Source organism: Onychostoma macrolepis, chromosome 23, assembly GCF_012432095.1.
Source record: "Onychostoma macrolepis isolate SWU-2019 chromosome 23, ASM1243209v1, whole genome shotgun sequence".
Taxonomy (NCBI): domain Eukaryota; kingdom Metazoa; phylum Chordata; class Actinopteri; order Cypriniformes; family Cyprinidae; genus Onychostoma; species Onychostoma macrolepis.
In genome coordinates this window covers 16248566-16273518 of record NC_081177.1, presented here as the reverse complement: position 1 = coordinate 16273518, position 24953 = coordinate 16248566, and the positions used below count along the sequence as shown (strand labels likewise).

The 24953-nt window shown below is 37.2% G+C and overlaps 1 protein-coding gene across 8 annotated transcripts in view; it reads left to right on the top strand.

Moving 5' to 3' along the window:
* The window catches only part of rerea (arginine-glutamic acid dipeptide (RE) repeats a), a 164880-nt gene that overhangs the window by 117286 nt on the left and 22641 nt on the right, over positions 1-24953 (top strand). For 6 of the 8 annotated variants that reach the window (XM_058764419.1, XM_058764420.1, XM_058764421.1 and 3 more), the window contains 6 exons: positions 1697-1801; positions 9080-9128; positions 10980-11104; positions 11197-11296; positions 14560-14658; positions 24521-24601. In XM_058764419.1, the coding sequence (XP_058620402.1) occupies positions 1697-1801; positions 9080-9128; positions 10980-11104; positions 11197-11296; positions 14560-14658; positions 24521-24601 (559 nt within the window). Of the gene's footprint in view, positions 1-1696; positions 1802-4254; positions 4493-9079; positions 9129-10979; positions 11105-11196; positions 11297-14559; positions 14659-24520; positions 24602-24953 lie in introns of those variants that run through there. The other 2 variants (XM_058764425.1, XM_058764424.1) reach the window with 2 other exon arrangements.

Below are 24953 nucleotides of genomic sequence, written 5' to 3'. Positions count from 1 at the left end.
TTAATTAACCCACAGCAGTAAAGGGCTTAATAAGAGTTCACCTAATAGAGAAAAACCTCTCAATATTCAGTGTAACTTAATATACCTCTTTCTCTCTCTCTATCCATCTATACACACACACACACATATATATATTCCCATTTGATTCAAGGATGAAATGAAGACATTTATATATTATTTTTTTTATTTTGTATTTAAGTAAAAAATATATTTTTTTAAATATTATTGTATGCGTCAATATAACAATGCATAATTATGAAGTATTATTTAATATTTATTAATTTAGTAATGTGTTATTTATTATTATTATTATTGTTTTTGTTAATAAAAAAATTAAATATGAAAAATCATGCATAAGGTCTTTCTGCATAATAATAAATAGTTTGTATTTTATTTTTTTAAAGATAGGAAATATCCTACTTGGTGCTTTTTTGGATGACACACAGAAGTAGCTGCTTTAAGTTTTAAAATGATTCATTATAATGGGCAGCTTGAAGTGATTAATGGAAATAAATCAAACTTATGATTATGATTAAAACAATTTTACCACAAGTTTAAATCAGAGTTTATTAAACATGTCTTAGGCTGGCACTCTTACACTGTTGTTATTCATGGTGGCTCGCTGGCGACTCGTGAAACTACTCTAATGAACACGCAAATGCACTGCGAATAAAAGCCAGCACTAGCTCCCATGATTTATAGTCATTAAAAAAACCTCTGGCAGGTACAGATGCTGTGGGATGTAAGACTGGAGTCTTTAAGAGCCGTAAACAGACATTTTGATCCTCTCAGTTCACTACAGAAGTGATCGTCTCAGTACAGACTACCATTTCACAGCGATTCTGCATGCAAAGCATTACTGAAAGCAATTACGTTCTTTTGCGATGAGGCTCAGGAAAAAGAGTACAGGCATGCTTATTGTCAAGAAACCAGACCTTCTCGGTCTGTCTTTACCCATGTGATGTATTTTCCCCCTCTCTCTCTCTTTCTCTTCCTCCCTCCTTTCATTCCCTCTCACTTAACTGAAACCATCTGGAGGCAGCACACTAAGCCACAGCTCTGAACCACTGATTTCAGGGCAAATTAGCTGCAACTTCTGCTGCACAGAGAGCCCTTTGATTTGACTTATTACAGGGCTTTAGATAAACTCAACGAATTCCGCTAGCATGTCGTAATGCTTGCTCCAAACCTCACATTCCTTTCATCTTTTGAGCAAGGTATTGAACCGGTGCAAAAACTCTGATGCCTATTATTTTGATAGAGCCTGACGTTGGAAATGTAAAGTGCAGAAAGGAGGGATTGTAAAAATGTCACTATTCGTAGAGGTTTTTCGCTCTGCATTGTTTGAAAAGCCTGTGGTGTCTGTCACCTTTTGTTTGTCTAACAGGATGCAGGGAAAGGCCGTTAATAATACAACTATACAGGAATACTGTGATCCTGTAACCCCTGAGATTACCCACACTTAGAAATCTGTATCAGCATCCCATAATTAAAATGATTATTATTTACACAAAAGTAGGGGAGAAAACAGGCAAAATAAATGCATACATGATTGGAACAGCATTCAATGTGTACATACAATAAAACATTAATAAGATTGCGTAAATAATAATGGCAAATATTCATTTTTGGTTGAACTATTCCTTTAGGAATGTATTTGCACCATGACTGATTTGTTTGCTCTATTTCTTTGCAGGGGGAAATGTAACATTTCACACTTTTCTGACATATTTGCTGCCAGGGAGTTCAAAGCACGAATCGACTCTTTCTTCTACATCTTAGGATATAACCCAGAAACCAGGTAAGCCTTTACTGACTTCAATAATCAGCCCTCCTCAGGCATGTTCTCTCTTCAAGATCCTCTGTTGCAATATTTTACAAATAGCGATTTTATGATTCATATCAGGTTTCTGGATTTGCTTTATGCACTCTAAATTGTCCAGCAGTGCATGAAGGCAGTTTGAGAATAGATTAAATGAAGAATACAGTCTTCTGTTTTATAACCTGTCTTTTGACAATGGAGGTCTGCATTTAAAGTTTTATTTTCCATCTCCAGCATTTTGGGGAATTTTATCACTCCTTGATTTTGCATTATTATTTACACAAGCAAATACATTGCTGTTCAAAAGTTTGGGGTTAATGTTTTTAAAAGTAGTCTCTTATGTTCACAAGACTGCATTTATTTAATCAAAATGTAAAATCTAAATTTCATAATTACAATTTAAAATAATCCTTCAGGAATCTATGCTGATTTGGTGCTCAAAAACACTTCATATTTGTTCTGCTTAATATTTTAATGGAAACTTTTTCAAGAGTTTTGAGAAATAGAAAATTCAAAATAGCTGCATTTATTTCTTATTAAATTATTTTGTAACATTATAAATGTCTATTGTTACTGTGAGTAAACATTAATTTCTTAAATAAAACTTCATTGACCCCAAACATTTGAATGTTAGTATAGGCCTATATAATTTAATATTTGATCATAATATTATATATTTTAATATACTTTAATAATTGACCATAAAATGTAATGGTTCTTGAAGTCTGATTTTGAACTTGCTTGCTATAGGAAGAAATGCTCTGTTACAGTTTTAATGCTGTGAAGACTCATTATTTGGTCCCCTTCTCACAGATAGGGTAGAGTGGGGGGAAATGCCCCCCTACTATTTTTCCCAAAATAACCACAAGATAAATTTTTATTGTTACTATGGACTACGTTGGCAAGAGTGATGTAGAAGTTTTCACCATGAAGCTTACACTGGTGATGCACCGGTGAGAAAACGGATTTCACAGTAAATGATCTAATTTTCAACAGTAAAAAAAAAAAAGCGTTTTAAAGCTTGTTTTGTAAAACACCACAATTATGTATGATATGAGAACAGTAGGGCCTGTAGATAGGGAGTACGTGTTATTTTAGAAAAATTTAATTATATTCTCGGAATTACATAATTTTTGTCTCAAACATAGTCAATGGGGTAAAACGTTCCCAAATGTTTCAAATAGGCTATTATAATTTTGTAATTCATAATTATTGATTATATTCTTTTAAATTTTAAGCTAAAACTGCCTGTACTCTGATTTTGCTGTAAATGTTTAAAGCAAATTGCTTTGTCAGACTGGGGGGCATTTTACCCCACCCATGGGGGTGTTTTGCCCCATAGGTGGGGTAAAATGCCCCCTTTGGTACAAATTTAATTATTGTTAAAGATCTAATAACTTAAACTCGGGACATTTTTCATACTTGGTTTATAATTTATGCCATTGTCACTAAAACCATGATAATTTTTCGGGGACACTTAACTTTTGCTTCATTGAAAAAAAAAAAAAATGACACCGTCCTTAAGGGGGACATTTTCCCCCACTCTACCTTACATGTTATAATGAATTAAAATACCAATACATGACAGGAAATGGATGTTGTAGGATGTTTTAACTGCATGACCAAGCCTGACATTAATAATTTAACATAAGACAACTGTCAAAGTTTATTACCTGCTGTTGCAATCATCCAGGTTTTTCTCGAATATCCATTAAATATTTTACAGCTTTGTCTCTGTTGTGCACTTACATTACAGTACAACAAGGATTTGTTTTAAAATGCCTGTAATAACTACTCTTTTTGTAGTTAATAGGCTACTTTTTAAATAAAGACAAGCTATTCAGACATACTCAAATTTGAAACCGATATAACTTATTTTTCTGAAATGTATTAAACGTACAAAGATATTTAAACATCCCAGATTTACTCTTAAAGGAAGAAAAAAAATCTAAATTAAAACTGGTAAATTTTCTAATTACGTAATTTACTCATCTTCATTTAGGCCTATATGAATTAGTTATTGTATACATACCATAATGTCTTTTTATAGTGACTAACCAACCAAAATAATAATAAAAATAATCAGTTCCACGCTCATAATGTGACATCTCTATTAAATGAGAATGAATAGTTAAACCCCCCCATTCCTTTGTGTATTACAATCATAGCCTGGATGCTTGTGTCAGGGAAAAAAGCAGGATTACAGTAGGACCCATTACCATAGTCATGTGATGCTCCAATAATGGGGTGCATTAGGAGCCTGGGGAGAGGAGAGGGGAAGTTTGAGGGGTAATAAGATGCTGCAGCTGATAAACAGAGGAGGAATGCTGTTGAGTTGCTGGTTGGGAGCCCCCTTCACGGGTCCCCCACTCAATCACAGTCTGTCGCCCTCTCGACTCCCTCCTCCTGCTTGTTTGGTATGCAGCAGCATGGTGTGTGTGAGCAGGAGAGATGGGCTGTGATTCCTCTGCGTGTGTGTGTGAGGTCGCGGCACATGCTCAGTGCTGTCTGTCGGTCACGGCACAAGCTCAGTGTAAAAGCTGACTGAATGCGTGAGCCTCCATTTTGAGTACCTACACAAATAGGTGCGAGGGGACACTTTATTCCTCTCTCTGTCAAATAAAACGGCAGCTCTGGCTCCGACATGGACGACCTGTTCAGTCCGCGCAGGTACGTTAGCATGCTCGTCTTCACCTGTTAAGCGTTCGGCGCGCGTCACACTGTGCGTTCCGCCTCGCGCAATGTTATATACGTGTTTGTCTTGAAGAAACAGCTGTTTAAATTGCGTTGACAGCGCTGTCCGGTTGTTTATATGTTGCTGTCAGTAGCATTAGCCGTCTGTGCTAACGTCAACGCAGGGTGCTTCATATTAGTGTTTGTGTATGCGGTTTGCACGCGTGCCGGCGCGAATTGTCTGGCATAAGCGACTTAACTTTGTTTTTGACAGAATGAATATAATAGAAAGACGGTCGTATTATGACTTCGCAGTACGCTATATTGTGTTTACAGTCGGGATGACATGGCATAAGATTGAGTTGGGTGCTTTGTGCTCACTTGAAGATGTATAATGAAAGCATCCACTGTTTTGAAGGGTTTAGTAGGTGTGTAAATAAAGTTGGGGCGCTCGCTGTGTTTATTCAGTGTGTTATAAGCGTTTCGGAGTCGTGCGGTGATTGGAGGATATTGATGGAGGGGGCGTGGCAAGGCTTGATTGCCGTGCGCGTGGTCGAGTCAAAATATGCAGGATGTTGTGCTTGTGTTGACAGCGCTTCTTGTGCTAGAGGTACTGTTACAATTAAATGACTTGTAGTGCATGTTAATTGTATTTTAAGGTTTGTTTCTTGTTTTTTTTAAATTTCATTAAGTGTGTATTTCGTTAAATATGTATAAGCTGTTTGTTTTATCTATGGTGAATCTGCAGTTTGAAATAAGCAGTATTGGAATTTCAACCCTTTTCTGTAATGAAAAGTAAAGTCGCAAAAAGTACACATTTAAAATGTTAATATTAGTGTGAGTTTTGTAAGCATGGAGACACACCAAAATACCATTTATATGTGATCTTAGACTTTTGAAAGCATATGCCTCAGGAATATCATGCTGGTATTTTTCATTTGCCTGTCCAGTGCAATTTTCTGACCTTTTGTTTCAAAGGATGTCAAGCCAGGAAACGTCCCGGCATAAGTGTTCACACATGTTGAGTCACTCATATTATGATAAATATTTGAGTTTTAGTTTGTCGCTTTAGATGAGCTTTTCACTTCATCATCTGGTTGTAGAGTTTTTAGCTCTTCAACAAAATTCCCACGGAGTGAAAAATTTTCTCTCCAAAATTGTTTGTTACATGTCAGGTGTATCATGATTCATTACAATTATGATTATATATTGTGATAGGTTTATTAATGAATGTTAATATTTGCCTGTGCTAATAATAGCAACCTAATAAGACATTTCATGGATTGTGTGTTTGTGTATAGAATTTAAAGTATAATATTCAGTTTTATTGATGTATTCAATAACATAGTTGAAGTATTCAAAGTGTTCCTGTGTCCCAAACAATAGAGCATCGGATGAAAGCATCTGCCAAATGCATAAACGTTAATATAAATGTCAAATATAGCCTATAATTTTGAATATATTGTAATTCAAAAATTTTACATATTTAATTCTTGACTTATATTAAAGTATTGTTAATACATTATTTGCATGTTTAAGTATATTAGGTTTTCAGTAGGTTTCACCTCTCAATATGTCTCTTTTGCAACTTTAATTCTTGTAACACACTTTAATAATTCTATAGAAAACAAAAGGATTTTGTTTTCCTCCACTAGCTAAATTGTTCAGATTTTGTTGACACATGTTGGAAAGATTCTGTATGCGATCTTACTGTGGCAGCCTTCAGATCCTTCTCTACGGCTCTTGTGTGCTTTGCTGCCTAATTCACAGCCTCCAAAAATGCAGAGGCTGCAGAATGTTTAGGAACACGGCCGAGTGATTTCTCCCCTCCGCTATCGCCATCATCTCGCAGCAGATTCTGTTTCAGACAAGAGCGCCATAATGCTTGCCTGGCGATTTATTTCATGTGGATTTGTCTTTCATTCTAGGAGTCAGGAGCCTCAGAATCAGACTCTTAAAACTTTAAACAGCTCAATGCTGAAAAGCTTTTAATGCAGGCCTGTCTGCTGCTGCTTCATCTGTCTGCCATATTTGTTTCAGTGTGGAATTTCCTCCATTGACAGAGCTCATGTTTTTAGTGGATCGTTCTGGAGAGAGAGAGAGAGGGGTTGTTTATGAAATGTACCCAGATGAAGGGGGATATGATTTGAGGCCCTAACCTCTCCTCACTTTGCAGCCAGGTTCGGGCAGCCAGCCCGGCGGTGGAGTGAGAGCTACTCTGGACGCAAATCATAGTGACAGTTTCTGGGCCCCGCTCTGTGCCTGGCTATATGAAAATCAGCACTGTTTCCGTGGCAACGGAGCGGGGAAGGCTTTTCAAAAGGAACATCTTGTCATTTTCTTTAATCCACTGCAGCTGGAGATCGGAACACTATTATTAAATTGTAGTTGCCATGGTTACTGCCACGGGTTTGTAACAGCAGCCATTTCAGGGCTCCTCTCCCCCTGCTTATCATCTGGCCTTTTGGGGGCTTTTGTAATGCACCTCCACAAAAACAACGAGACACGTCGACTGCGCTGTTCGCCACCTTTTGTGCCTTTGTTTGGTCTATAGGTTTAAATCCACACAATTTCCTCTTAGGCTCTATTGTGTATTAATGTGAATCATGCATTAATGTGATTATTGTATTGTGTTGCTAAAGCCGTATAATACCCTAAAAGCACCATCAGGGCGTTGAAAATGTTTTAGAGAGCTAAAAATCTGTAAATAAAGCTGCTGAAAGGTTGTTATAGCCTGAAGGTTAACAGTCTGGGCTTTTAATGCTAATGCAATATGAGTCCCAAGTAACTAAAGATGTCAATCTCCATTATATGAAGCACTGTTCTTTAGGGCTGTCACGATTCCTTCATTCAATTCAAGTACTCGGTTTTTAAAAATCCTCGATTGCATTTTGCCCGTGTCGAGTAACCGGCAAAAGTGGCGCATTCAACGGACAAGAATCCATGAAAACGAAATGCATTATTTTACCATTTATCAAGGCTGCATGATATATTAAACCCATTTAAAAATCATATTAAAGCATAAGGCTATTGTGAATTCACAAAGGAATTTGTGAACCGATCATCTTCTCCACATTAATACCAGTTTCAGCACAAAATAAGCATGACTAAACATCCAAAGGTAAGTTAAAAGTGAGCGTACAACTTTACAATCCGTATCCTGTCTCAAGTAATTGCTCCATAAGTGTTTCAGCCACACAAAAACGTCAATATAATGGCTTGTAAACAATGTCACGTAACGTCACATTTACCTCAGAAAAAACACATTCGGTGACCATAAACTCATTAGTCAGCTAGAAAAATAAACTGTAGATAAACTTTAATAAACTTTTGATAAATATATGCACCATATAGCATATTCATTATAATTTTTACTGTTCTTCAATGTTTAATTTGTTTGAATAAATCCAAGTTTTATGACAGACACCATTTAAATCGGGTGTCAAACTCAATTCCTGGAGGGCCGCAGCCCTGCAGAGTTTAGTTCCAACCCTGCTCCAACACACAAACCATGTAGTTTTCAATTGAGCCTGAAGGACTTGATTAGCTGGATCAGGTGTGTTTAATTAGGGTTGGAGCTAAACTGTGCAGGGCTGTGGCCCTCCAGGAATTGAGTTTGACACCCCTGATTTAAATGTTTAAAGCCCATTTAGAAATATTATGTAATTGTAACATTATTTTGAAAACTTCATTAAGCGTAATTTTAGCAGTTGTGTAGCCTGCAAATCAGTCAGTTTTAACCATCAATATTATAGTAATGTAGCTAGTACCAACTGACTCTCATGTACTCTCATTTACAGTATTAATTGAGAGATTTTTTTTCCCCTTAAATTTAGCATGTAGCTTACTGTACCTGATATAGATCCAAAATAATCTATTCGAATCGCAAGCTTGTGAATGAGAGTCGAATTGAATCGTGACATTTGTCAAAACCCAGCCCTAGTTTTGATGTCTACATGTTCAAGAAATGACAGTGGCTGTAACATTTGTCATAAAGAAATGGCACTATTAAAGATTAAGTGGACATTTGAATTAAATGTTTAGTTTATATTAAACAAGGCTTAGATTGCGCAGTAATGTGTAAACACAATCATCAGGCCGTTGGCGCCCTCTGCAGACGTAATGTCTTAATATGTAATGTACTATAAACAACCAACTATTGTTTATAGTACATTATATATTTTAAGTTTTGTTCAGTAAAACTATGATTAATTGCTTTTGATACTTTAGCCTATTTTAACTAATTATTGCTTCATTGCTATTATGTATTTTTAATAATTTTTTTAATAAGTCATTTTAAAGTTGTTCGCGTAGGTCTATTTTTATTACTACAAAAAAAAACATTATTTTTCGATTAGTCGTCAAAATAATTGACCAACTACTCGATTAATCAACATAATCGACCGGTTACTCGATTACTAAAATAATCGTTAGTGACAGCCCTACATTAATTAATTCCAAGAGGTTGTATTTGGTATACTGTATGACACTTTTATATGCTAAAACAAAAAAATAGCTAAATGCCACATGACATTTTATTACCAAGTTATTTTTGTTCTTTTTCTCTCTCTCTTTTCTCCTCAGGCGATTAAACAGTACACAAGGGGAGATTCGAGTTGGTCCCAGTCACCAGGTATGTCTCTTTACAAATGCTTAGCATGTTATCTGAAACCTTGTCTTCACTGACATTGCTTATTAAAAGCTTGTGGTGTGGATTGAATGGTGATATCTGAAGCTCATGTTAAGTAGTGGCTTGATTGACAAGCGCAAGGACTACTTAGATATTACCGCTGGTCCTCTGTCACCTGCATGCTTAACTCGAACATGTCCTCATCGCGCATTCAAGAAGATGGTTGATGGATTTTTCATGCAGTGCAGCGTCCATATGGAATAGTGTGTTTGGAAATTGGCTGCTCGGAGGGTGTGGGATTTATTAGACACATTCAGCAGTGTTTTATGGGAATTAGGAATGGTCACAGTGGTCTGAAATTGAAAAGCCAAAAGGAAGATCGCTAAAGAAGATGGCACACGATGAAAAAGACCCAGCACCACTAGCAATTAATGTCAGATGTTTTATAGTGTATATCCTCCCAGAGATCCGTTCGAGTTATCATGTGGAGTGAAACCAGCGGCAGGACCTCTGCCCAGGGTTACTTCAAATGACTTTAGATGAAGTTTGCGGTAATAAAGCTCTGCAGGGCCAGCCATTACAGGCTAGCGCACCGTGGATATTGATCCAATGCGGAACGGATCTGCAAGACTTTAAAACTGACTGTTAGTTATATGTTAGGAAATTACTTGAGGTTTGCTCTTAGGATTTATTTGAGCACATGATTTTTTTTGTATTTTACTCTGGAAACATTTTACTGAAGTTTAGTCTAGGGTTTCGGAACACAATGTTCAAGAAACATGGGTGAAAGCATATTAATGCTATTCTAAGCTGTTCAGTGTGTCTGTTAGGATCACTTATATAATACGTTTTGTGTGTGTGTGTATATGGTAACACTTTATTTTAGGGTCTCTTAATTAGTACTAATTAAGCATATATTAATGCCTTATTCTGCATGACCTTATTCTACATCCCTAATCCTACCCAATACCTAAACTTAACTACTTTACTAACTATTAATAAGCAGCAAATTAGGAATTTATTGAGGGAAAAGTCATAGTTAATGGTGAATAAGTGTTCCCTATTCTAAAGTGTTACCGTGTGTGTGTATATATGTATATGTGTGTGTGTATATGTATGTATGTATGTATGTATATATATATGTATGTATATATTTATATTTCATCATAGAATTCTACAAAATAACATGGTATCCAGAAAAATATTATGCCACACAATTGTTTTTAACATTGATTGTTTACAGTGATATCTGAAGGATCATGTTACACTAAGAGACTGCAGTACTGGCTGTGAAATTTTCAGTTTTGCCACCACTGGAATAAGTTATATTTTAAAATATATTCAAATAAAAAATAGTTGTCTAAAAGTGTAATATCTTACAGATATTACTGTTTTTACTGTATTTTTCAGCAAATAACCCCCAGACTTGGTGAGCATAAGAGACTTATTTAAAAAATATTTCAAAAATCTTACTGACCCCAAACAAAACAGTTTTGTGTGTTTATTAGTTATGTTTGCTCATATTTGGGTATTAGGCATCCCATGACCTCCTGGTAACAAACTAAAAAACACCTTATGGCAGTGCCCTGGTAACTGCCTACATTGTTTTACGTCAAAGTTACCTAGAAAAGTTTAAACGTAATATTTCTACACACAAGGGGAAGCTGAAAAATGTTTAGTTGCCTCATTGATTCAAGAGAGGTCTTTTAATCATCCGTGATTGTTCGCACCCCTCCGTCGGCTCAATGCATGTGGAGATTAAATGAATTTGAAAATTGATATTTAACACTCATCGCTAGTGCTATTTGTGTTGTGACCGCAGCTGTCCGTCCCCTCTGCTCTTTGCCAAATTAGGCCAAGCTGCCAGAGCTCCAGCCCTTTCCCTCTCCTGGAGGTCAGACCGTGACAGAGAATGAGGAGCTGGTCTGGATGCCTGGGGTCAATGACTGTGACCTGCTCATGTACCTGCGGGCAGCCAGGTAAGCCCCATGTCACCCTGCTTTCAGTCATGTTGTACACTGTGTCATTGTCAGCTTCGACTTCATCAATGTTCCCTCTCTGTGGTTGGCAGGAGCATGGCAGCGTTTGCAGGGATGTGTGATGGGGGGTCAACAGAGGACGGCTGCCTCGCTGCCTCACGAGACGACACTACACTAAACGCATTAAACACTGTAAGTTGACAGTATAACTGACCATTACTCCAGATTTAAAATTACAGGTGCTGTTTTTACTAATACTAAAATTAGATATGACACTGAGAATGGAAAATTATTTTATTATGATTAGCATATAAATAATAATAAAGAACGCAAACTGTTTTTATTGTAATGTTTTAGAATAATGTCTGTTATTATTTCCTGTGTTGTTCTTATTGGTATATTTTTATTAATTGTTAGGACTATGGATTTGCTTCCTGTTTAAACATTTTAATAATAATAACACGGTAAAATCATGTTGACCTATTTAGTTGTGTTTTTATCATCTGGTCACTTTCTAAGAACCAAACACAAGATGCAAATAATCAGCAATATGGATTTATCAGAATATAGATTTGTCAGACTCATTAATATCAAATGACTTGTTATCCTCCACACAATAAAATGTTGCTGCTCTACGCAGTGCTGTTACAGGCACTCATCTGATCTGCCGCTTTATAAATGGTGATTCAGTCCGAGTGCATTTTTGTTATGCTATTACCGGTATTTATTGTCATTTCACTGTAGAGCTATTTAGTAAAAACACAAAGAGGAATTAGGCCAGTCACATTACTCACGGTTGAGAAAACCATAAAATGTTATAATGTCAAAACCATAAAGAGGTCCAGGCAGTGGAGTGGTTTAACAGAGAGACCACAGGTTTCAGGATGAGCCATTTGCTATATAACTAATCATTCAGGCTTAGGAGGAAATAGTTTTAACAGGACCCTGCGTTTAAAAGAGATTATTACATAGGTTTTGTGGCTCCATTTACTTCTCGGATTTATTAATTGTGTGGTCTATGGTTGTGACACGTTATCGTGACCTTCAAAGTAATATAAGTGTGACATACAAATCTTTCTGTATATGCCGCATGGAAGTTCCCTGTACTTGCTCAGTACAGTAGCTAAACCCCAATTTGTCTTGGCCAATTAAGCACCCAGCACCAAAGAGACACAGTCAAGTAAGATGTCCCTAGCAGGCTTCATGCCTAATTGTCAAAAGATGAAAAAAAAATAAAAAATCCCTCAGCGTTTTCACTCACATTTGTTCACCTTCTCAGCGGTGCACCACAGGCTGCCGCTCTCTGAACACAGCCTCGCCTCGGGAAAGACACAGGCACCAGGGGCCATCAAAACACGCTAGTAAATTGGCGTTGAAGAGCTCCTCAGTGATGTCTGCGATTGTAAGATGTCTGAACAAGAGGGGTGTAATTCATGGCTTCATTAATGCGCAGTGGCCCCTGACAGCTGAGCTTTTCGCAAATGCCGAATTTATCAGCCCCCACTGGTCAAGTTACCCAGTCAAGTACAGAACGTACAGCATGATATGCTTATGCTAATGCCCATGTTGGACATCCTGTGAGCCATTATCAAACCAGTTCCTCTCCTTGTCTTCGCTAGCCTTAAATAAAGCATTCGACAAATGAACCTGAAATGCAATAAACATGACATTTCCATTTTGACCGAGAAGTGGATAAGCTGAGAATTAATGTGAGCTGAGGTTCACCATTTCCTGACCTTTTTCCACTCATCTGCAATTCCAATGTGCTTTCAGCGTGAACTGCCTCGTGCCTCAGTCTGGTACCTGCTTGCCTTTGACAAGCTGCTTTGTTGTAGCCGTATTAGTAATGATCACTGATGCTGAATTGTGTTTTGAACTGACCAACGTCTCCAGTGGAGGTGCGGGAAAAAGGATTTTTCCCTTCTACCAGAGATTGTTCTGTGTTCGACCATTTTTCTAAACAAACCTGATGTGGGAAACTTTAAGTCTTTAAATAGTTACTGACATCAGTTTGCAACAAAACGCTCCATTGTTAACGGCTAGTATAATAAGCAGCTTGTCTGGACGCTCTGAGTCATATTGCAGTGTTTTTCGGCGTCACCCTTGAGGCTTGCGTGGCTGCTTTTTTGGCAGTATATTTTAGGTTATTTGAGTTCACACTCATCTGCCTGCTCAATACTTAATGGCTTTCAGATTTCTAGTCCAGCTGTCCAAACTCACCCTATCTGACACGTTTATAGGGAGCCAATCACTGTTACAGTGTTCTGGTTGTCCTTACACTGGGAAAAATGAGTCGATAGCAATCCGATATGACGGTTTCCTCACATTGTAACAATCAGAAGTGGAGCAACTAGCTAAAAGTAGCCACATCTACTAACTCAACTGTTTTGCATTGGCTGTTTTCAATATAGTTTCACACTTCCACTATCAATTATCCAGTATTTGTGTGTTTTTAAAATTTAGCATTGCTGTTTTTCATGGCCCAGTTTTAATAGTGAAATAGTAATTAAATGCTGCTGTATGACACATTAATTTAGTATTTTTAGTATGGTGTCTAGTTTCATTGTATGCAGTTTTTTTTTTTTTTTTTTTACTCAAGTTACTGTTAAATTAGGGTATTTTATAGTTTTATTAGATTTTAGTATCTTTGACTCAAGTTAGGGAAAGAATTAGTGTATTTTCTAGTTGCATTTAATGTTTTTACTTTAGAGTTAAATTAATGTTCTCTATTTTTTATTTAGTGTGTTTGACTCATGTTAAATTGGGACATTTTCTGGTTTTATTACTTTTTGGTGTTTTTGTTTGAAGTTAGGGTTAAATTGTGTTCATTTGCTGTGTTTAGTGTTTTCAGCAGTTAAAATTAGGTGTTCTGTAGTTTTATAAAATTTTTACTCAGTATCTATTTTAAATTTTTTTTAAACTAAAGTTCGAGTTAAATTAGGCAAGGCAAGCACATTTTATACATATTGGTAATTCAAAGTGCTTTACATAAACGGAATAAAACATGAGGATACATAAAATACAGTTCAATTATTCAGACGTAGCACAAAATTAGTTTTTATTTTTATTAGTTTTTAGTATTTTCAACTCGAGGTTAAATTAGGGTGTTTTTTGGATTTATTATTTTCACCTTTTAGTAAGTTAGGGTTAAATTAGTGTATTTACTAGTATTTAGTTTTGTCGACTCACGTTACGGTTAAATTAGGGTATGTTCTAGGTTTATTTTTGTTTCTTGTGGTTTTAACTCAAGTTTTATTAGCATTTGCTAATAACACATTTAGTAAATATTATTTAAGTTTTTATACTCGTACCCTAACTTTTTTCACATGATTTATTCAGATGATTACATTGAGTAGTATAGGTGACTACCTTTTCCAAAAAAGTAACTTTACAAAAAAAATTTCTAAAACGACTATCATTTAAAGTGAATTTGTGCTCTGTCTTCTTTCATACAGCTTCATGAGAGCAGCTATGATGCAGGAAAAGCCCTGCAGCGGCTGGTGAAGAAACCAGTGCCCAAGCTGATTGAGAAGTGCTGGTCAGAGGATGAAGTGGTGAGTGAACAAGTTAACGTTCTTCATTATGTGGCGAGAGAAGGCCGGATTTCGCTGCATTACTGGCTTTGTGTCGCCCGCTGAAAAGCGCTCAGGATTCCAGCTCCTCCAGCAGAACAGGGCAGCTGCATCCTGTTTATGGCTTGTGGAATAAATCTTCCCAGTGAGGGAGGGGGAAAGAAAGTCTTGGTCAGCTTGTGTTAGAGACTTAAGTTTGATCCAAGTACCTGAAAGCATTTTGTGCTTCAGTCGTTAAAATATAAGGAAAACAACGATAGAAAGAGATCAGCGGTGTCTATAACAACCTGAAATGCGATTATGCATTTACCTTATCCCATGGAATCGTAGAAAAGCCCAGGACAAACCATTTATTTATATATAAAAGACCTTATAACATATACATGGTTCGCGTACAGTGCCGAAACCTCACTCCTTGCATAACCAAGTGAACTTGATTTCTAAACATAAATATTCAAGAAGTGTCCTAAATGTTTACTACCTTGTTTCCCTCCCAAGAGGCTTTAATATGCCACAGGTTTTTTTCCCCCCAGTAAAATCAATACTCATGTTTGTGTGAGTGTATATATGTACATATGTACACACTCACTAAAAGCTACAAGGCGGAATTTTTAAAATAGGGGTTGTGTTAATGGTGCCAGCAAGCCCATTAAAAAAGATCAATTAGCCTGTGCGTATCGATTTGCATCGGCATGTTTAACTGAGTGTGGGCCTGTTTTTAATGTACGCGGGAGAAGCATGTGTGAAGCGAACTGTATAACAGTCTGTCTGAGATGAATAATAGAGATGCTGAATAAATACTGCATGAGTGCAGGCCTCGATTACACCACTGTTGGTATTTTTCTCGGTGGTGTGCGCGCACCCCACAGGAGGCTGTTTGGGGCAGGCAAGCCTCCCCCTCCTCCCCATCTGTAACCCAGCCAGGCCACCGCTGCACTGTCAAGGACACCGCTCCCCCGATCTGATTTCAAGTTGTGCTTTTGCAGCCCTGCAGCCTTGAGGGACAGGTGTAAATGTACCCCTGACCTTGGACGCTCGCTCCAGCCCCGCTGCTCCTCATTTATTTATCATCCCTTGCTTTCCCTCTCTCTCTTTCAGCCTGCAGGTCCACGGCCTCATTATTCCTGCTCTTTTTCCATCACTCCTTTTTGAAATGTGAATAAAAGTGACAGTGACTGTCTCAGAAATGACAGAATCATCCCCTCTTCAGGGTCACTTGTCACCCGTCTCCCTCAGCCGCTCGACACGGCCCTCGGAGCCTCTCTTCCCTTCGACTAGCCTGCAGCGCTTTCAGCAGCAGAAAGAAAGAGCGTGCCATTTTATTTCTTTTCCCGTGCCACAATTTATCTGGAGAATTCTTTTAGATCCTGCAGTAATGCTCTAAAATGGCATGTCATATGTAACACCCTTTAATCTTGTAAGCCATTTTAGTAATGCAGTGTAAGAAATATTAGTCCGCTGTGAGGTTTTTATATATATATATGGGCTTAACTACTCAAATACACAGAGTAACAGCAGTGGTCGATCATGAAAACGCACTGATTTCATGAAAACACATTTTTCAATTTCACACAGATCTAAATACTGTATGCAGACATACCAAAAAGAGCCCCATTGTTTGTTTTGGAATTGGTTATGCCATTATTTAAAAAATAAATAAATAAATGTATTCAAATAGGAAAGCTATTTCAAATTATATTTTACAATATTGGTGTTTTTACTGTTTTTGATTTAAAAAAAAAAAAAAAAAAAAAAAGGCAGCCTTGCTGAGCAAAAGAGGCTTTAAAAAAAAAAGTGTAGTGTAGTTAATTACCCAACAAATAGGGAGTAGATCTCCTAAAAATCCTCGTCATTTCAAAAATCAAAAAGTCAGATTTGGAACGACATGCAGGGGAGTGAATGATTTTCATTTTGGGGTGAACTATCCCTTTAAGAGAAGCTGTGTTCGAATGTGCCGGTGATGCCCAAAAATTCAGCTCACTGGGTTTTGAAACACAAGCAGAAAAAGAGCACAGAGTGTTGTTTCAGGGTGTCTGATATATGACCACAGTGAGGGCTGCTATCTACCCCTCTGCCCTGCTGCGTATTATCTCGGGCTTGTCACTGGTTGACGAATGACAGCGTGAAGCTCCAGATAGTTGAAGTTCTGTGCGCGGCAGTGGGTAACCTGGCAAGGCTGCAGCCCCCCAGTGGTGAACGATGAAGCCTGCACATTTTTTCCAATCAAACACCTCCCTCCTTAATATTAATCTCAGTGCACATGAATAAAGAGAGGTGGGTCTTTGGAGATGGGAAGAATGTTTTAAAACCTTCCCTGGTACAGTAGACTATGACATTTTCCTGTGGACCATGAAACTGACCACCCACTTAAAAGTTTACATGGTTGTTTAGCTCAGTGGTTTTCAACTGGTTTGCTTTATGACCCAGAATTTACATGGGACATTAAGTGGTGACCCAACACAGTGCAGAAAGTATTGTACAAAAATGTTGTTAAAATCTAGCTTTGAAATATACTAATGTTAATTTATTGTTGAATAAAATAGTATAAATATATAAAATAGTACAATAAAATACATTGTCTTTTTTTAGTAATTGAGGAATGACTATAACAAATTACTACATAAATACACTATTTGCATGTCGTGTTATGAATAAACACTGACATCCAGTAACCACTAAATTCAAACATTTTTTGTGTATATATACTAGGGATGTAACGATTCACTCAACTCACGTTTCGATTCGATTTGCAATTTTGATTTCACGATTCATGATTTTTTTTTTAAGAAAATGAGATTTAAGACAAATTATAAATTAAATATGTTCTTTTATTATTGCTTGGACAAAATGCTGCACGTTTCTTTGTGAAATTGAAATATAACACTATAATAATATACTAATATAGCACTTGCATATTATTGCTCTTTTGTTGGTTTTGATTGCTTCTATTGTCCTCATTTGTAAGTCACTTTGGATTAAAGCGTCTGCTAAATAACAAAATGTAAATATAATGTAAATGTAAATAACAACTAAACTGAAATTTTAAAACAAGCCCCAAATCAAATAAATAAGTAACATAAATAAAAGAAATCTCTTCATAACTAAATAAGGCTTTGTCTGTGCTCTTTCCATTTAAAATGAGAGGCAACCACTGCATTTTAATCATGATCCAAACAAAGATGCTGCATACATGCAGCAGGAGCAGTTTTTAACCTAAATTAGACTGTATAATTTCGAAATTTGAAGCAAAAACAGAATGGTATGACTTCAGTTTTGTGAAATTATACATAGAAACAGCAGACGAGCTGAATGAGACTCAGATTCACTCTCTGCCAGCAGGTGGCGCTTTAAGCGTTTCCTTGGTTTCCGCTGTAAACAAAGCAGCGCTGCACTTATGAACTTTAATATGCATTATACAGAGGCAAGATGAGAAGAAAAATACCATCTAAACTTTTCTAAAGACAGTAAGTTCCCCTCAGACATGCATTCATATAAACTACCCTAATTGAATCGCGATTTGTTTCGCATCTCAACCGATTTGAATCGTCACGCATTTGAATCGATTTTCAACCGGCTCGCGGTTAATCGTTACATCCCTAATATATACTGTCAAACGATTAATCGCATCTGAATAAGATTGTTTGCATAATGTGTACTATATATTTTTGTGTATATATAAATACACATACATGCATGTAAATATTTAGGAAAACTTTATGCTTATATATTTAATATGAATTTACATTTAGACATGTAAATATTTTAACAATAAATATAGTATACATACATATACAGGGATTAAAGTTCTCTGTCGCTATGACGAATTTCCGTTAATTGCAGGGTTCCCGCCTGTCCTTAATGTCTTAAATTCATTTTTCATAATTTTAAGGCCATAAATAGGCTTACATTTCTCAAATAGTGTAATAAATGTCTTCATTTTAGTTTGAATTAGCCTTAAATTAAGGAAAGACAAGGTATATTCAGCCTGCCGAGTGGGATGTGATCAAAGCCTGGAGTGGAGCGAAAGCGCGTTCCTCTCTCCGCTCTAAGAATTCCTTAAATACTCCGCTCTGGATCCACTCCGGGTTTTCTATTCCCACTCATGGAAAAACTGCTCCGTGTTCACTACATTTGATAAATTATCAGGGATTAATGATGAATTTCTGTAAATTTGGAAAAAATGTGGGGAAAAGAAACATGTAGCGTATTATTATTGTTGTTGTTGTTGTTGTTCTGCCGGCACATCAAAAATCATCCCCGACATGGCTGCAGCTTCTCACTGACAACATAGTAACGCCGCTCGCATCATTCACAGTCGGGTAATTAGCAGAGAACACAGAGCAGAACTTGAATTTCGTCGCGGGATTGCAGCTATTAATAATTCTACTCATTCCCGCAGGTTCCGACGGAATGCATCACATTTGCACGTGCTTTTGAGTCTTGAACTCGCTCGCGCGTGCTCATTTTCTGTGGGCCCACAGATCGAGATAAGGAGAGTGACGGCTTTTAATAATTATTAAGGGAGTTTGCAAATGTGATATTGATTTAATACAACAGATCAATAAACAAGTACTGCATGATTTTGCTCTATATCATCAACGAAAATAGTTCCAAATAAAGTAACAGCTGAGTCTCTGCCGATCTCTAAAAGCAAACAGCGGTGTTTCATTCATGAATGAAAGTGCGTTTTTGAACGAATCTAGTGAGTCAGTGATTCATGATTACCCATTCATAAAGACAGTCACTTGTTTAATCCCTGAATGAATCAGCCGTTCGAACGAATCAATTGAATGAATGATTCAGTGATAAAATCAGTGACTTGCCGCCACCTGCTGGCGGTTTCAGTTGAGGGGCTACTGTATAATTTCAGTTATTTAAATCATTTAATATTTCTGTATTCAAAATTTTATATTTAAAACATTAAACGTCTGAAAATGTACCTACAAGCCACTTTTGTGTTCTTCTGTGCCACCTCTGTAGTACAAATACATTTTTTATTAATACTAATTTCATATGATTGGTAACTTATTTGTCTTATTCTACTACTTATTATATTGTTTTAAATAGAAATTTTAAAAAGCTTTGAATTTGAATTTGAAAATGATGCCATTGCAAAGGTAAAAAGAAAATACCCCTGTAAGTCACTTTGAGTCAAATGTCACCTCGTATTAGGAAGGCAAATTTTTTATCAGATTTTTTGATTATTGATCAGAAGGTGCTCCTAAATTTTTTAAATTAGGACAAGAGATCTTAAAAAGAAAAGTAAGCATAGAGCCATGTGTAACGCATTAGATCCATGCATGAGGTCTTAAAGAGATAGCAGCCTGAATAAACCTGCTGCTGTCTTTCATTATAAAGTGAAGACTATCCAGTGTTATTTTACAGTTGAATAGATTAGTTAGACCTAACTAAAAAAATGTAAGTACTGGTAATTTAATTTGTATCTTGTTATTGTTTTTGTTTGTGCTATTGATTGTCATTTATTTGTTCTTATTTTATTATTTACTATTTACTACTTCTACTTTTACTTCTAGTTACTACTTTTTTAGTTAAAATAAATTCAATTCTGAGTGCAGGTGATTCTTGGGTGGGGAGGGGGTGTGGTCCATGGGAAATAGTCCTGCCACCACAGCTGGAAAAAAATCCTAAATGAAACTCTGCATACATTTAATAAAATTAGAAAAATGCATTTACAAAGGTAAAAAGAAAATGCCCCTGTAAGTCACTTTGAGTCAAATGTCACCACATATTAAGAAGGCTAATTTTTTTATCAGAATTTTTTATTATCGATTAGAAGGTGCTCCTAAATTTTTTAAATTAGGAGGACAAGCACTCCTAATTACAAGAAGAAAAACACAGCTCTTAATGAATGGGGTTTGGCCAAGGAAAAATTCAGTCAAAATATATATATATTTTTTTTTTGCATTAACCTTTATGTATGTATATGTGTATATATATTTGTTAAAATATAAAATATATAAAACACATACGCTGTGTGTGCGTGTATTTATACATAGTAAATATACACAATACATATACATGTATTATGTAAACAAAAACTTTTATTTTGGATGCGGTTAATCATTTTACAGCACTATGTGTATTTGTGTGTGTATATTATAATATTTAAAATAATTTTTTTTTTAAATGTTACTTGTAAACTTCAATAATACTAATAGTGTGCATATACATACACTATTTATATATATACTATATATACATATAGTGTATATTATAAATATATACTATATACACATAAATAGTGTATATGTGTATATATAGTATATATAAATAGTGTATATGTATATGCACACTATTAGTATTATTGAAGTTTACAAGTAACATTTTAAAATGTATTATAGTTTTAAATATTATAATTTAGCTTTTTTTTATATATATAATTAAAATAAAAAATTTTATTATAATTTTAAATACAGTTTAAGTTCTATCAAATTATATATATATGAACAGACCTGCAACCACTGATTTGGTTGGAGACATTTTCTCTCTATTTTAGTTATGTGTGAAGTGGAATCAGTTGCGCTCAGATTTAAAGACTGCCACGAGAGTTGCACAGGCAGGAAGGGTGTGCTGGAGTATTTCCTGTCACCTTTGGTTTTACACAGTACACAAGAAAAGCTGCGGTTTAGCTGAATCTATGCATATTTATAGACTCAAGCAAACGCTTAAGCGTCGGCAGCGGCGGCCTGATTTAGAAGCATTTCCAAGCATCTGCTCATATTAATAGGACTAGTAACTATGTCTGGGCCTTTGATAGTTCTCCCTCACTTCTCTCTTCTTTTCTATTGTGGTTTTGATGTTATGTAAGGTTGAAATGGACAGGATGTGGGCTGGCTCTCATCTCTCTTTGTGGTCGCTTTGTGTGTGTGAAAGTGCCATCATCATTGCCGTCACGTCGAATCATATTTGTGTGATATAATATGCGACTGTAATCGTATACTCACTCGTTCGCCTTCACCCATAGCAGCCTCAGCGAAAGGCTAAGCACACTGATTTCATAAGACCCCCCTGTGTTTGTGCCATTGAGCTAAATGTTAGGCATTCCTGGTATTTGAAGACTGCTAGACACTTGTTTGTGTGTGTGTGTGTGTGTGTGTGTGTGTGTGTGTGTGTGTGTTTGTGTTGGACACACGTAGTGTGTTTTGTGCGGAGTGGTCTGACACCATCTGTTTGTACATGCTCGAATGATCTTAACCAGTTTTACAGCTTTTAACAATTATGATTTAGACAGGAAGTGCGCACGCATCACAATAGCCTTTTCAGCTGTATTCCCTTCTCCCCGCTCTCTTTTACAATAGAGCACTGTCGAGCACAGAGAGAGAGAGGCAGAAAGCAGAGCCAGCGCACTGGAACAATTTTTGACAGAAAGAAGCCTGTTGTTTCGACAGAGCGGGCGGCTGGTGACTCTGTAGCGCTCGCCTCCCCCTCTCACCCCTCCTCCACTCGCCCCTCGTTCTCCGGCCCCTCCCGTCATCTGCCCTGTTGCCTAGCAACGGTGGGCCAGAGCAATCGTAGCAGAGGCAGAGCAATTCAGGGAGCAGATTGGTGGATGATTTATTAGTTGCGCTCAGAGTGCAGCGAGCCCAGGCAGCTGAAATGGAGCCTTAAAGTGGAGCCGACACGCAGCGAACTAGACGGCCATGCACATAGCTGCCTGCCTGCAGTGCACTGTAAATATTACAGTAGTGGAAACATAATTAAGGTGACATAATCAGGCCGCTAACACGCGCCGCTCTGGCAGGTGTAATTGATTTTTGTCCTGCTGGTCAGGATCTGGGACCTCGGATAATGAAGGCACACAAGGATCGCTTTAACGCTTAATGTGTTAAACAAAATGCGCATGTACACACCTTAGACCCGTGGTCACCAGGCTGGGGATTCATTAACACATGAGGCTGTTAGATACTCATCAGTGTGAGATTAAAGTTGTTCTGGTTAAGTGGATGTTGTTGCACCCATGATCACAGTGCCAAATTTGAGCTTTTTCAGCACTTAATGTCTATTCCCCGTCGATCCTTTTTGTTATTTTGCTTGTTACGCCCATTTAAACATTGAGTAAAAATGAAGGTGCTTGGAGAGTCTGACGTGTCGTAACTCATAGCTAGTACTTTAGTCATAGGTGCACTTTAAAGATCATCACACACTCGTTTTGCATGTTGCACCACCTACTGGTTAATCATCCGCCTCTTTACCACAACAGATGAAATGTGCCATCTCTGGTGTTTTTTTTCTAATGCTTATGGTTAAGTATCTCAACCCGTGATGGAGGCCCCAGTGAGGGAAGATGTAGTTTTATAAGCTTGTAGATTTAATTTGCAGGATTATACTCAAACATCTAATTTCTTTTTCAAATCTTGTAAAGAGAAACAAGTAATACTCCCTCCCTTCCTCACTGAAGATTGTTCTTTTAAACGCCATGTGTAAACAGTTCCCGTTACGTAACCAGTATGCATTAGAAAAGAAGTTTGCCAAGAGCGGTGGAGGAACTCCATGACTGGTTTTGTAGTCGACTTTTAACCACGTTTAAAACCTCTACAAAGATCGCCCTGGCTTTTTCTCGCTGGTTTGTGTTCGGTGAAACTGTACGGTTTCCTTGTAAAAACCACCATGAGGGTGGATGGAGTTTGAGTAATGAGAAGAGCAGATGTAGAGTTGATGTGTGTGTACACACACACGCACGCACGCTTAAAGAGAGCTCTCAGAACATGCATGTGTGACACAGCCCCGCCGATCCGCCATGCATCGCACGAATCCACTCCAGGTTTTCCGGCCAGCCGAAGACCAGAGGCTCTCTAGCAGAAAGATCACATGTAAAGCCTTCCCCTTTGTAGTGGAGGAGCAGAGAGTGACAAGCTATCTCTTGCTCGTAAAAAAACGACGTACCTTCGGAGACTTTGTGGATTTGCACCTCAATTTTGTTACTGCCTGCGAGTGGACGTAGAGATCTGGGTCGTGTGCCGAGTGGACTTTTCACGGGCTTTCCGAACAGTTTGTTTGTTGAGGACCGTTGACTGAGATTACTGTGGAGCGGGGCTCGCTGCTGGAACAAGAAAGTAAATCTGCTGGTTGTCTGCTTCGCTGGTTATGAATGTTTCTGCCTCCGCTTTTTATGGCTCACAGTCTGTGGCTCTTAAAGGAATAGAAAAGCATTCAAGCTGCACAGTCTCCTTTTGTATTACAGCAGTCTGTGTAAACACATTTTGGGAGTTCGGTTTGTGTTGTAAAAGTTCTTTTCTTATGGTTTTATTAATTGAGTGTTTTATTTATTAATTGTGCTTGCTTGTTGTTTTGCATCGTTTTTCACATTCATAAACCTGATTATTTAAACACTGTTAGCTTAAGTTCTGTTTGTTTGCAGTAACTGTAAGCAAATGGGTTTGTAATTCTAGGACTTTGCGCAGGAATCAGGCAGCTGTTTGAAGTACGAGCATGCAAATTGTGAGATCAGGGAGAAGTCTGTTGTGATTCGTCGTAACTTATTGAAGTTCAGTATTGGCTTTGAACTTCAGTGTTGTGCGACCCTCATATGCATATTGCCTTGTTGAACTTTCACTAAGATTTCAGACAAGCTGCCATCATGTTTCTACTCCGCTGTGGTTTAATCTCGGCTTCTATTCCTGCTTTTGTTGTCATTTCCCCTCATTTTTTTTCTCACTGTAGCTGAGCTGTGCTAGCACAAGCAGAGATTTTCAGATTAAGATCACAACATTGTTTTCTTTCCCTTGCGTTTCACAATGTAATGTATTTGTAGTGCTTCGTGTCTATTGTTACGGGTGGTTAAAAATCTAATTTTAACTGTTTTTCTCTTTTCTTTTCCCAACAGAAACGGTTCATAAAGGGTTTAAGGCAGTACGGGAAAAACTTTTTTAGGATTCGGAAAGAATTGCTCCCTAACAAGGAGACGGTAAGTCATTTGTTTCCTATTGAATACATTTGTCATCGTTCTTGGACACTAAAACAAACTCCTTTTCACTGTGGTTTCTCATTTGTTTTGAAACTGAAGCTACATCTTAGTGGTTTCGAAAACGGTGAGGTTAAGGGAAATGATTGAAAGCCATAGCTTACGCATGGACTTGAGTGCATGAATATTAGATTTAACAGTAAGCATGTTAGGTGCTTGTACAGGGGCCCTGAGATGTGTGTTTAGTCAAAACAGAATCATGACTGTTTATATAATATTTGGTTACAGCTCAATACAGCTACACAGCTGATTTTTGATGGCTTAAAGAACGAAACTTATCTTAAGCTTAAAGCGC